Source organism: Euprymna scolopes, chromosome 46 (assembly GCF_053919585.1).
Source record: "Euprymna scolopes isolate OS-2025 chromosome 46, ASM5391958v1, whole genome shotgun sequence".
In the NCBI taxonomy this organism is placed as follows: domain Eukaryota; kingdom Metazoa; phylum Mollusca; class Cephalopoda; order Sepiida; family Sepiolidae; genus Euprymna; species Euprymna scolopes.
The window spans coordinates 136,138,341-136,153,005 of record NC_136527.1 but is presented as its reverse complement, the minus strand read 5'-3'; the positions used below and the strand labels follow the sequence as shown (position 1 = coordinate 136,153,005).

The 14,665-nt window shown below is 34.3% G+C and overlaps 1 protein-coding gene and 1 long non-coding RNA gene across 3 annotated transcripts in view; one reads left to right on the top strand and one right to left on the bottom strand.

Moving 5' to 3' along the window:
* LOC145271436 (uncharacterized) overlaps positions 1 to 14,665 on the bottom strand; it is an 854,738-nt gene that overhangs the window by 597,259 nt on the left and 242,814 nt on the right. The gene's annotated exons all lie outside the window — the stretch shown is intronic.
* Positions 1 to 14,665, top strand: part of LOC145271435 (putative E3 ubiquitin-protein ligase HECTD2) — a 535,251-nt gene that overhangs the window by 332,859 nt on the left and 187,727 nt on the right. For both annotated transcript variants that reach the window (XM_080126966.1, XM_080126967.1), the window contains exons 10-11: positions 5,127 to 5,223; positions 7,945 to 8,052. In XM_080126966.1, the coding sequence (XP_079983092.1) occupies positions 5,127 to 5,223; positions 7,945 to 8,052 (205 nt within the window). The remainder of the gene's footprint in view (positions 1 to 5,126; positions 5,224 to 7,944; positions 8,053 to 14,665) is intronic.

The window sequence follows — 14,665 nt, the reverse complement described above, 5'->3', positions numbered from 1 at the left end:
AGAAGTACAGGATACTTTCAGGTGTTAGTAGCTTTCTAGCATGGTAGAGAGAGCCTACCTTCTTCGCAGCAGCCTCTCATTGTTCCAACTCCTGTTCCCTGTGAACGTTAGGCTGAAGAGTTTCAGGTAATGTGTTTTTGGCCATTGCTATTGATGGTAGAGAAGGTTTCTTGTAATTATTGAAGGAAGCAAGTTTAGTCTTGGCAGCATTGAACGTGACCATCCATTTTTGTCCCCATTTCACTACAGATTGGAGGTCATCCTCTAGTGCTTCTGCCATTTCTTTAGATATGTGTTCATTTGTTTTCCTGTCGTATCTGTTATAGAGCGTTGTGTCATAAGCATATATATCCATCTCAGAGGCAATATTGTCAGGGAGGTCATTTATGAATATTAGGTAATGTGTTTTTGGCCATTGCTATTATTGGTAAAGAAGGCTTCTTGTAATTATTGAAGGAAACAAGTTTTTTTAGTTTTAAGAGATCTACAATAAAGTAATGGGCAGTATAATTTCTGTGATAATGAATAAAATGCCATATCTTCGTGAATATAGCATGAATCTGAATACGATTTGGGGAAATAACTAACCTTTAAGCAGCCTTTTATGGTGCAATTTTCATTTTTGTGACTCATATTTAAATCTGCAACAAAGTGATTGACAGAGGTTATACTTATATTTCATGTTTATACTCATATATCATGTTTATACTTATATATCATGTAAACCTTAGTAACTAAGACACCTTCAATATTATATTAAAAAAGTTTGATTGGAAATTTCAAAAGCATGTTCATTCGTGTTATACAGAACTAATTTTGGTAAATGTTTCGTTTAGGTCCACCTCCACAATTTTCTTTAAAATGACGACATTTATAGGTTTTCGACTATGCTGAATACGAAAATCGCATTGAAATGTCGCAGAGATAAGTAGTTATCAAGATAGAAAAAAATGCATTATGCACGGTAATTTTGGTGGCCATCTTGGTTTTTTTCCTTCGTGTAAAATTCTGATTGCTTAGGGCGCGCGCGCATGCGCGTAAAAAAATGGCCGCCAAAATTACCGTGCATAATGCATTTTTTTCTATCTTGATAACTACTTATCTCTGCAACATTTCAATGCGATTTTCGTATTCAGCATAGTCGAAAACCTATAAATGTCGTCATTTTAAAGAAAATTGTGGAGGTGGACCTAAACGAAACATTTACCCTAATTTTTTTTTTTTACTTTTAAGATATCAAGGGGTTCTTGGTGTTCATATACCTTTTTAAATCCGACTGTGATCTTGGCCCAAAGTCCAGGTAGAGAATCTTTTTAAATCCGATAGTGTTTCTTGTGAAAGTTTGGCAATGGGGGACTTTCCATGAAAATAACGATACATCAGAGACAAACTCGCAACATCTCTTCTGTGAGAAAGAGGTTGCAGGGAAGAGAAAAGGACATCTCCTACGAGGCTACGAAGTCTATTTTGAACATTATCAAGGCAGGACAAGTCCTTTCTAGCAGCTCCTGCCCAGATGTGGCAACAGTATTCCATCCTTGGACGTACCTGGCTCTTATATAGATAGAGAATAGCATCAGCAGTGAGATATCTACCGGATCGATAGAAAGACCCCACCATTTTTCCAGCAGCCTTGGCAGTAGATTTGATGTACGTGTTCCAGAAGTAATGGTCAAGCTCTTTTCCTTCGCCATATTCCATCTGCTTCACTTTTTGTTATCAAGTAAGATCTTGGACTTACTTGCAGTTTGATCAAATACTTTTGTATGCAAAATCCGATCCCGCATTTTGCTAATTCCTACCCTCTGATGAAAAGAAAAGTATTTCTTCGAAACTCCACCGGTTAAGGACTATCCACTTATCTAGTGTTTCCTTTTCAGATTAAATATGTTTTTAACTCATTTCAAAGTGTTTTTTAACATGTTTTATTAACTATTTGCTCGTATATATATAATGCAAGTAAGGACCTATAAAATAGATAAACCCTATAATTTATTATACCATACCTGTTCACACTGAAACACTTATAACAATATTCTGTGGATCTATATTAAAAAAAAAACCTTTTTAAATTTTGTGACATATTTCCATTCTATGGAGGTCAGGTGCAAACGAACAACCCATAATTTTATTATACCATATTTCTTCAAACTGAAACATAATTATCAAAGTATACTTACGCAGATAGATAGGAAAAGTCTTTATTAAAGTTTGTGCCTATTTCCATTCTATGGAGGCCAGGCGCGAATGCAGACCCCACAATCATATTATACCATCTCTATTTAAGTTAAAACATACTTATCAAAGTATTCTTATGTACATCTATATAAAAAACACTTGTAAACGTTTTTTTTTAATTTTTTAATTTTTTATTTCCATACTTTGTGGAGCAGGCGCGAACGCAGACCCCACAATTTTAATGAACCACCGTTCTGCCAGATCAAACATACCCATTCCTGTGTCTCGATACATCTTCTATCATTATATGTTATTAGTTTTTTAAAATAGGCAACCATATTGTCAGCCTATTCGAGACCAGACACACACACACAGACATTCAGCTTTATATTATGTATATATATATATATATATATATATATATATATAACATTCTGCATTATTCTGACGTTGTTACTTGTAGCACGTTTACTGTTTTAAAAATAAATAAATTAATTAATTAATTAAATATTATCTGTTTACGTCAAAAATAAAAAATTGGCAGTTTCTAAAAAAAAAAATCCGATCTTCAAGGTGAAGACGCTAATCTTAATATCGTTTAAAAAATCAACAACAAAAACTATGTATATATATATATATCCATTCACGTGTAATCACCTTTTTCTTCATCATATTCCCTCTGCTTCACTTGTTTTCAAGTAAGATCTTTGACTTACTTGTTTTATCAAATATTTTTGCATGTAAAATCGGATCCCGCATTTTGCTAATTCCTACGCTCTGATGAGAAGGAAAGTATTTCTTCGAAACTCCGCGGATTAAGGACTATCCACTTATCTAGTGTCTCCTTTTCAGATTAAATATGTTTTTAACTCATTTCAAAGTGTTTTTTAACATGTTTTATTAACTGTTTGCTCGTATATATATATATATATATATATATATATATATATATATACCCGTCGTAAATGTGCCATCCTGTCTTAATCCGGGCTGAACTGTTAGTATATGTAAATCAATAAAAATGGTTAGAAGCTCCAACTGTCGTGAGAAAGTTGCTTGTCTAGCCACACTGATGAGCCGTGAAACAGTAAAACATTACTATATGTGGATGACTATAATAATGCTCCCTATTTTGGGTTGAGCATATTGGGAAGTGATAAACAAATTACCATTAGCATATTAAGCGATGCTCTTTGTGGAAACAAATTGAGCTTAGGTATTTGGCCAATGTCAAAACATTGTTAATTTACTGCCTGCATAGCAGCAGCAAAAATAGCTCAATGATTAGAGGCTCCGACTGTCGTTTGGGCAGTCGGGTTTCGATCCTGGTAGTTGCTTGTCCAGCCACACTGATGAGCTGTGAAACAGCGAAACAGGACTGTAGTTGGATGACTATATATATATATATATATATATATATATATATATAGTCATCCACATACAGTACTGTTTCGCTGTTTCACAGCTCATCAGTGCGGCTAGACAGGCAACTACCTCAAGCCAGGATTGAAACCCGACCGTTTATACGGCAGTCAAGGCTTCTAACCATTACGCTATTGGCGGCTGCTTGAACGAGTAGTGAGTTTAACGATGTTTCCGTTAGCATCTCGCGGTGGGGCAATGGTTGACGTCGCACGTTTTTTTTTTTTTTTTCACACTTTAATTTACAACTTTGCCTCAATGGTTCGGGTTCGATCCTCATACTTACTTTTTTGGGCTATATATATATATATATGATGTAAATTCACGTGCAATCTTGACTATTAAAAGATGGAATTGCTGAATCGTTGAATTCTGTTCACCCGTTCAAAAATAAAATCTAAACTTACGATCAGTGCATTTATTTCCTTTTCACGGATTTATTGCTACTATTTCTTCTGATGAGTTAAGGGCAAAATAGATTCACTGATTGATATAATAATGATTAATTTTGCGCTACGAAACAGATACTGTAAAGAATTGTATAAGTCAACTGAATGAAAGGAATAAATTATAAGATGGTCAACATCATGAATTTTGGAATATAACCTTTTGTCATCTATTCTCTATATTGCTCTGTAATTACATGGAGCTTCTTAAATAAGGATAGATATATCTTATAAGAAAATTAATTTCTACAAATATATATATATATATTATAAGAAAATATAAATTATTATATATTCTACAAATATTAAATATATATATATAAGAAAATACAAATATATATATGTTATAAAAAATAAATTTTAACAAATATATATATATATATATATGAACAAATGATTAATAAAACATGTTAAAAGACATCTTGAAAAAGAGTTAAAAACATATTTAATTTTAAAAAAGGAAGTGGAGTTTCGAAGAAATACTCTCGTTCTTTTGATTACCTTGGTAAACTTATTGTATATATATATATATATATATATATATATATATATATATATATATATATATATATATATATATATATATAGGGTGTCCCAAAATTAACTATCTAATTTTATACTAATTTATATATATATATATATATATATATATATATATATATATATATATATATATGTATATATATATTATATACAGGGTGTCCCAAAATTAACTATCTTATTTTATACTAATTTAAATAAAAAAAAATACATAATACATTTTGGGACACCCTGAGAGAGAGAGAAATTCATCATCCTATAATTGATCAATATTTTAATTTCATTAAAGGAATAAATTATAAGATGGTCAGTTGACATTTCCATGATGCTATATATTTCGAGAAGTCTGTGTTTGAATTTCAAAGGTGTGTGGCATATATATCACTTAGCCACCTGACGCAAGTAAGGACCTATTACATATAAAATGTGCAATATGTGTGTATATATATATATATATATATATATATATATATATATATATATATATATATATATATATGATTTTACACATACATTATGTATATATCATTATTTTTGCAGTTTCTCCTTTTGTCAGTATCCATTTGTTTTGAGTATTGGAGCCAAGCGAAGCATTTTACAACGGGACTCTGAACAACAAATGATTGTCATGGCAAGGGTACGTATCATATCTTATCATATTACTTTATATATATATACTAGCGAGGGGTACCCGGCGTTGCCCGGGTGTTTGGAGGTGTGTGTGGAAAAAAAAAGTAAGTATGAGGATCGAACCTGAACCGTTGAGGCAAAGTTGTAAATTAAAGTGTGAAAAAAAAAAAAAACGTGCGACGTCAACCATTGCCCCACCGCGAGATGCTAACGGAAACACGTTTGAATTTATTTAATTACTTGGATTTGGCAGGTGCCCGTTTTAATGAGTTAATGAGGTCAAGTTTGACTGCGGGACTGCGGGAACGCTTCCGAATATGTTTTAGGAAAAAGACTAACCCACATGCGGCGAGCGACAAATGTTGAATGTTAATCTTCCCGAAATCGAGCAAATTAAATAGGCAGGCGAGCTTCATTGTTAACTGTGAGATATTACGATTTATATTTGATATAAAAAGTTTTTAAAAGTTGTGAACCGACGGTCCGCTTCTCTGAAAAAAGCCTTTTGTAGACATACAGAAAAAGCGAACACACATACATACATACATTTTCGCTTTTATATTTATAGATAGATTACATTTCTTGTCCGAGTGACACATTATTTCGTTAAACTTTCCAGTTTAAGACGTTTTTTTTTTATTTCTCTACCTGGACTTCAGGCCAAGATCACAGTGTACTATTCTGATTCTACACTCCAACTTTTCTGCCCTCTGCCCTCTGTCAGTGAAGGAGAAATCCTTCACGACTGAGACAATTTTTATTTTTGTTCCTTTTCTCCACGTTAAAAAACGACCCTGGTGTCTAACTCTGTCCCGTGGGGAGGCATTGTAGAACCCAGCTCACCAATAAAAATAAAATACAGCTTTAGTATCATTGACCGGCCACAAAAATACATCAACCGTTTGTGGAATGGCCTATACACAACTGAATTCACTCAAGAACCACATGAAAAAACATTAGTCTCACTGAAATGAACCATGCGTATCAAGCCACCATAGTAAGCATTGGACAATAGAAATGGTGAGAGACCACCCGGAACGTCTACCCCAACAAACCTCAATCAAAATACTGCATGCAAACACACACTGGAGAGAAACCATATCGTTGACTCAGGTAAGAATTCATACACAGTAAAACAAATAAAAATAAAATTATTGACATCAATATGCCAGTAATAACATACAGCTTTAGTATCATTGACTGGCCACAAAAAGAGATCAACCGGCTAGATGTAAAGACACGAAAGCTACTAACGTTTCATAAAATAAGATATAGAAATCAATGTCTACCAAGGCTGTATTTGCCCAGAGGAGAAGGAGGTCTGGGACTCTAAGAGATCAATCACCAACTTTACATCTCGGTTGGTTTCAATAAAAAGGAGGGAAACATTGGCAGCTGGTTTGGCTGGCCCATACCCAGCGTTACAATCTTCAAAGAAAGAAAATTTATAAAAAAATTATTTTTTTAAATAATAAATAATAAATAAATAAAAATATTATTTATCTACGTCCAAATAAAATTTTGGGCGATTTTCTAAGTAAGACGAAGCATTAATGCTGGAGTTCCTCAGGGCTCCATCCTGGGCCCAACACTCTTCCTGATCTACATCAATGATCTTCCCAATCACATCCTTACATCATTTGTAGACATTTATGCTGATGACACTACAATCTATGGTATCAAATCTAAGACCATAAACGACGAAGTTCTCTCCGATTATCTCTCCTCTGATCTTGAGCACGTGGTACAATGGGGAAAGCGGTGGCTGGTTACTTTTAATGCATCTAAAACCAAGCTTTTATCTTTACATCATCAATGCTCTGATCCCCATCTAGCATCAATTGAAATGGATGGCTCTCGTCTTGAGGAGGCCTCATGTTTTGACAAGCTCCTGGGCTTGACCTTTACTCCTGATCTTAAATGGAACACATACATCAAATCTGTTGCCAAGGCTGCTGGAAAAATGGTGGGATCTTTCTATCGATCCGGTAGATATCTATATAAGGGCCAGGTACGTCCAAGGATGGAGTACTGTTGCCACATCTGGGTAGGAGCTGCTAGAAAGGACTTATCCTGCCTTGATAGAGTTCAAGATAGACTTTGTAGCCTCATAGGGGATGTCCTTTTCTCTTCCCTGCAACCTCTATCTCACAGAAGAGATGTTGCGAGTTTGTCTCTGCTTTATCGTTATTTTCATGGAAAGTGTTCAACTGAGCTTCAATCTATGGTCCCCCCTCGCCAAACTTTCACAAGAAACACTCGTCTAGCTGTAAACACTATCAATAATTTCCCCCACTCTTTATCTGTGCCTAAACCTAAACGTAGATTCCATGAACAAAGCTTCTTTCTTAGAACTGCACGCCTGTGGAATTGTCTTCCGTTTTCCTGCTTTCCAGCCGACTACAATATGGTTGTCTTCAAGTCTAATGTAAACAAATTTTTGATGAGCCGTTCCATATAAGTTAACAAATTTACCGAATTTTCATTACTATCGATTACTATATTGTCCAATTTCTACTGTACATTCTTTAACCCTTATCCTCGAGTGCATTCTTTGCCTTGATAACTGGTGATGATCATTAAAAAAAAAACGCACCAAGATTAAGAACAGTAATTGTAATTGCCAAAAACCAAAAGGAATGCACATTACGTAAAGATTGTCTTACTCCTGAAAGGGTTTAATATTTGAAAGTTTAAATAATTTTTTTTTTTTTTTTTTTATTTACAGAAAAGTTTGGTCGATAATGTCCAAAAACGACAACTTCCTGATATCGGAATGCTCTTCCTTAATCTAAAAGTCCGGCGATCGCATTTGGTTTCAGATTCTTTAAATGAGGTAAGGTCTGCAATGTTAGGCATCCATTTTACGTGATTTTTGGCATATGATATGTTTGTTCTGTTGGATTTTTTTTTATTCTTATTCCGAATTCAACTTTATTTGAAACGAAAGACAAAAATAAAAACAACAAAAATACTGGCAAATCTTCATGTACCTATCACAGAATGGAGATGTCATATTCCAAAAATCACGTAGATTAATAAAGTAGTTTTTCTAAAGACAGAGTCGTACAAATTAAATGCTTACCTCGATTTTTTTAGGTATTCGGTTTATTTCAGATGAATTTCACATTTAAAATTGTCGCCAATAACAAAAAATACAATTTATTTATATAAGGTAAGGATTGCAATGTTCGGCATCCATTTTACATGATTTTTGGTATGTGATATTTTCGTTCTGTTAGATTTTTTTTATTCCTATTCAAAATTCAACTTTAGTTGAAAAAAACAAAAAAAAAAAAAAAAATAAAAATAAAAATAAAAACAAAAAAAAATAAAACAAAAAAAAAATAAAACCAAAAAAAAAACAAACAAAAATAAAATAAAAACAACAAAAATACAGAAAATCGCAATGTCTCCATTCAGTCTCGAAAGACAAAGGATACCCTCTGTAGGGGCAGGTGCGCCTGTAATTGTGAGGCAAGGGTTATGCAATCCCCAACCACACCTCACCTGAATCGGCACTGTTTGAGTCCAGTGGCAAGGAGAAGTCCAGGACGACTGGAAACAATGCCGAGATAAGCGGAGAGCACATACAGCACCTGAAAGTCCCAATTGGTCACCAGTTTAGTACTTATCAGGTTCAATGTTGCTTAACTTCGGTGATCCAGCACGAACCGGTGTGTCAGCGTGATTATGCCGTACATATAGAAAATACGAACAATGATAAATATTCCTTTCACAGAACAGAAATTGTCATATTCCAAAAATCACGTAAATTAATCAAGTAATTTTCTTTTCTGTCAAAACGTCTAGACGTACAGACAAAACATTTACTTTTTGATTTTTAGGGGTATCTGCTAAATACCAACACTAACCCTAACTTAACACTAATTCTACATACTAACATTAACTCTAACCTAACACAATTCTAAATACCAACACTAACTCTAACCTACAATTCTAAATACCAACACTAACCTAACACTAATTCTAAATACCAACACTAACCCTAATCCAACACTAAATCTAAATACTAAGACTAACCCTAACGTAACACTAATTCTAAATACTAACACTAACCCTAACGTAACACTAATTCTAAATACCAACACTAACCCTAACCTAACACTAATTCTAAATGCTAACCCTAACCTAACACTAATTCTAAATACTGACACTAACTCCAACCTAACACTAATTCTTAATACAAACACTAACCCTAATCTAACACTAATTCTAAAAACCAACACTAACCCTAACCTAACACTAATTCTTAATACCAACACTAATTCTAACCTAACATTAAATCTGAATGCTAACACGAACCCTAACCTAACACTAATTCTAAATACTAACACAAACTCCAACCTAACACTAATTCTTAATACCAACATTAACCCTAATCTAACACTAATTCTAAATACCAACACTAACCCTAACCTTACACTAATTCTAAATACTAACACTAACCCTAACCTAACTCTTATTCTAAATGCCAACACTAACCCTAACCTAACACTAATTCTAAATACCTACATTAAACCTAACCTAACACTAATTCTAAATGCTAACAGTAACCCTAACCTAACACTAATTCTAAATACTAACACTAACTCCAACCTAACACTAATTCTAAATACTAACGCTAACCCTAACCTAACACTTATTCTAAATGTTAACACTAACCCTAACCTAACACTAATTCTAAATACTAACACTAACCCTAACCTAACACTAAATACCAACATTAAACCAACCTAACACTAATTCTAAATGCTAACAGTAACCCTAACCTTACACTAATTCTAAATACTAACACTAACCCTTACCTAACACTTATTCTAAATGCCAACACTAACTTTAACCTAACACTAATTCTAAATACTAACACTAACTCCAACCTAACACTAATTCTTAATACCAACACTAACCCTAATCTAACACTAATTCTAACCCTAACCTAACTCTTATTCTAAATGCCAACACTAACCCTAACCTAACACTAATTCTAAATACCAGCATTAAACCTAACCTAACACTAATTCTAAATGCTAACAGTAACCCTAACCTAACACTAATTCTAAATACTAACACTAACTCCAACCTAACACTAATTCTAAATACTAACACTAACCCTTATCTAACACTAATCCTTAATACCAACACTAATTCTAACTTAACATTAAATCTAAATGCTAACACTAACCCTAACCTAACACTAATCCTAAATACTAACACTAACTCTTACCTAACACTAATTCTTCATATTAACACTAACTCTAACCAAAAACGACATCTTCAATTTTATTTGAACAAAACATAATAAAAAAAAACAACATAACAAGCCCAGGATGTAATAAAGATTGACTGAAATACATGTTCTAGCTGGTTTCTAGGCGTTGCCAGGGATGTAATATAGACACATTATGTTGTATATTACCTGTTCTCTTCTCCCTAAGGTAAAACAATTCCATATACATGCTGTAAATTACCTATGCTAGGGATAAAACATGGACAATACCAGTCCTAGGGTAGATAAAACAAATAATACATAGAGATGAAAGATTCCTCTCCCCTAAGAATAAAACATATGTTCAATATCTGCTTTTGTTTTTTCATTGTTTATACGGTCCCGAACATAAAAATAACTACTCTTTGTTAAAAAATGTTTCGAGATGTTTCTTGCCAACTATTTCTTATATATAAGGATCACTTAAGTGCGTATTGAGGCACACTTGTTTTTTAATGAAATAAAAGTGCTGGTTCCTAAAAAAAATCTGGGGATGAAAAAGTCACGTAAGTTCCTCAGTAAATTCTTATTAGCCACGTTGATAACATTACAAACAGTACCTATCTGCTATCGTCGAAACAATGATTATATTGATAATATATTTAATTTAATTTATTTGGAATTATTATTCCAACATCGATTTTTAACAAATCTTTTTTAGAGCTATTTGCCCTTCGGAACATAAACAAAAAAACTACCTTGCAACCTCTCTCCCACAGAAAAGACGTTGTGAGCCTATCCTTATTTTATCGTTATTTCCATGGCAGGTGCTCGTCTGAACTCCAATCTCTGGTCCCCCCCTCGCCAATCTTTCATGAAAAACACCCATCTAGCTGAATCCACTGTGAAAAATTTCCCCCACTCTATATCTGTGCCTAAATCAAAACGCGGATTCTATGAACAAAGCTTCTTTCTTAGAACTGCACGCCTGTGGAACTCTGTTCCGTCTGCCTGCTTTCCACCGGACTACAACTTGGATGTCTTATAGTCCAATGTTAACAAATTCCTAATGAACCGCCCCCTCAAGTAAACACTTCATCAAATCTCCACACTAACGTAATGTACATGCAATAACCCTTATCCCTGAGTGGCTTCCGGGCCTTGATAAGTGGTGATCACAAGTGCGTATTGAGGCACACCTGTTTTTTAATGAGATGAAAAAGTCACGTAATTTCCTCAGTAATGCTTTCTTATTAGCCATTAAAAACAAACAGTACCTATCTGCTATCGTCGAATTAAGTTAATACACTTCAGGTTGTAATAAAATACACCCACATATATTATATATATATATATATATATATATAATATGTATATATATATATATATATACTAGCAGTTCCACCCAGATTTGTTTGAGCCCTATGTACTGTTCATAATTTGCCCTACTATAAATACTTTTGCAGTTTTAACAAAAAAGCTACAGTAATATCAGAGCTTGTTCATTTACGCTGAACATCTACAGAATACCAACATCAGTATATTACAAATGAATGAGTTATTGAATGAGTTATTATTGATCTTAAATGGAACACGTACATCAAATCTGTTGCCAAGGCCGCTGGAAAAATGGTGGGATCTTTCTATCGATCTGGTAGATATCTCACTGCTGATGCTATTCTCTATCTGTATAAGAGCCAGGTACGTCCAAGGATGGAATACTGTTGCCACATCTGGGCAGGAGCTGCTAGAAAAGACTTGGCCTGCCTTGATAGAGTTCAAAATAGTCTTCGTAGCCCCGTAGGAGATGTCCTTTTCTCTTCCCTGCAACCCCTATCTCACAGAAGAGATGTTGCGAGTTTGTCTCTGATGTATCGTTATTTTCATGGAAAGTGTTTGACTGAGCTTCAATCTATGGTCCCCCCCCTTGCCAAACTTTTCACAAGAAACACTCGTCTAGCTGTAAACACTATCAATAATTCCCCCCACTCTTTATCTGTGCCTAAACCTAAACGTAGATTCCATGAACTTAGAACTGCACGCTTGTGGAATTGTCTTCCGTTTTCCTGCTTTCTGGCTGACTACAATATGGTTGTATTCAAGTCTAACGTAAATAAGTTCTTGATGAGCCGTTCCATATAAGCTATCAAATTTACCAAATTTTCATTACTAATGATTACTATATTGTCCAATTTCTACTGTACACTCTTTAACCCTTATCCTTGAGTGGCCTCTTGGCCTTGATAATGTGGTACAAAAAACAAAAAACTTTGATTTTGTTCCTCTCCTTTACATTTCAGACTGTTTCTAACAATCTGATTGCATTATAATTTACCGTTCTTTCGGAAAATACTAGCAAATCTTCATGATAGTTGTCTCCTGCGGGTGATCTCCAACGAAAATATTGTCCCTGGTTGAAGTGAGTGTCCCTAATGATGGAGGTCTGAAAGGGAGAAACAAACCAAATATCGTATGATATGAAAAGAAATTGGAATCTTAGGGAGATATCAATCATACCAGTTATTATAGGTGCCACCTAACTAATATACCTGGTGAACCAAGTGCAAAAGAGATCCAGACAATTGCTCTTAAGGGAACAATGAGGATACTAAAAAGAGCTCTCGGTTGGTTTTAATAAAAAAGCAGGGCAATGTTGGTAGCTGGTTTGACTGCCCCATACCCAGCATTACAATCTTCAAAGAAAGAAAATTTTTTTAAAATTTATTTTTAAATAATAAATATAAATAAATAAAAAATATTATTTATCTACATCCAAATAAAATTTTGGGCGATTTTCTAAGTAAAATGATCTTCTGAGACGAAGCATTAATGCTGGAGTCCCTCAGGGCTCCATCCTGGGCCCAACTCTCTTCCTGATCTACATTAATGATCTTCCAAATCACATCCTTACATCATTTGTAGACATTTATGCTGATGACACTACCATCTATGGTATCAAATCTAAGACCATGAACGACCAAGTTCTCTCCGATTATCTCTCCTCTGATCTTGAGCACATGGTACAATGGGGAAAGCGGTGGCTGGTTACTTTTAATGCATATAAAACCAAGCTTTTATCTTTACATCAAAAGACAAAGGATACCCTCTGTAGGGGGCTAGTAATTGTGATGCAAGGGTTATGCAATCCCCAACCGCACGTTTCCTGAATCGGCACTGTTTGAATCTAGTGGCAAGGAGAAGACCAGGACGACTGGAAACAATGCCGAGATAAGCGGAGAGCACATACAGCACCTGAAAGTCCCAAACGGTCACCCATTTAGTACTGACCAGGTTCAATGCTGCTTAACTTCGGTGATCCAGCGTGAACGAAATACGTGCGGGTGATCTCCAACGAAAATATTGTCCCTCTGCCCCTTTGGCTTTATCCCTTCCAAGGACCCCTGGTGGTAATAAAAGGACACAGGTTATCACAAGTAGTTATGCACTGCAATGCTCTGGCGGCCATGTTTTTACGCGCGATAAACGAGCCTACTTCTCTGCGAAGTAAACTTGTTTATCTCGCGTAAAAACATGGCCGATAGTCGAAATAATGTAGTTCTTTCATAATTATACAATTCTTCCAGCGAGAGAATATTGTTGCTCATTTCCAAAAAAATAAATAATAATAATAAAAAAAAAAAATCAAAAGATGAAATAATTAGTGGTGGTGATGGAAGCGACCAGACACTTCAGTTAAAATAGAGAAACAATATATTTACGGAAATGAACGCCAAGCAAATGATAATAAAATAAAGTTTATTTTATGCCGGTCTTCACTCTAGAGTCTTTTGTTTAATAATGTATAGTGTTCCGTTTTCTTTTAATGGCAATACTCTGACAGCTAATGCTATCTTTATTCTTTTCTGTTCCCTAATAAATTAGCTTAAAAGTACCGTGTGTCATACCGATAGAATAATTCTTGTATATACCTTGCATGAAGAACACTATTTACAAGAAACTGGTCCGTTTCATGTTAGGCTTGAAATCGAGGGTATTAATGTTTTTTTCTGACATTCTGTACATTTGGAATGCATAATACAGGTCTTTATATCTCGATAACTACTTGTCTCTGCAAAATTTAAATGCGATTTTCAGATTCAGCATAGACAAAAACCTTTAAAAGTCGTCATTTTAAAGAAAATTGTGGACGTGGACCTAATCTAAAAATTTACCGGGTTTTTTTTTTCATTCAATTGTAAGGATAACGTACAGAATAGGT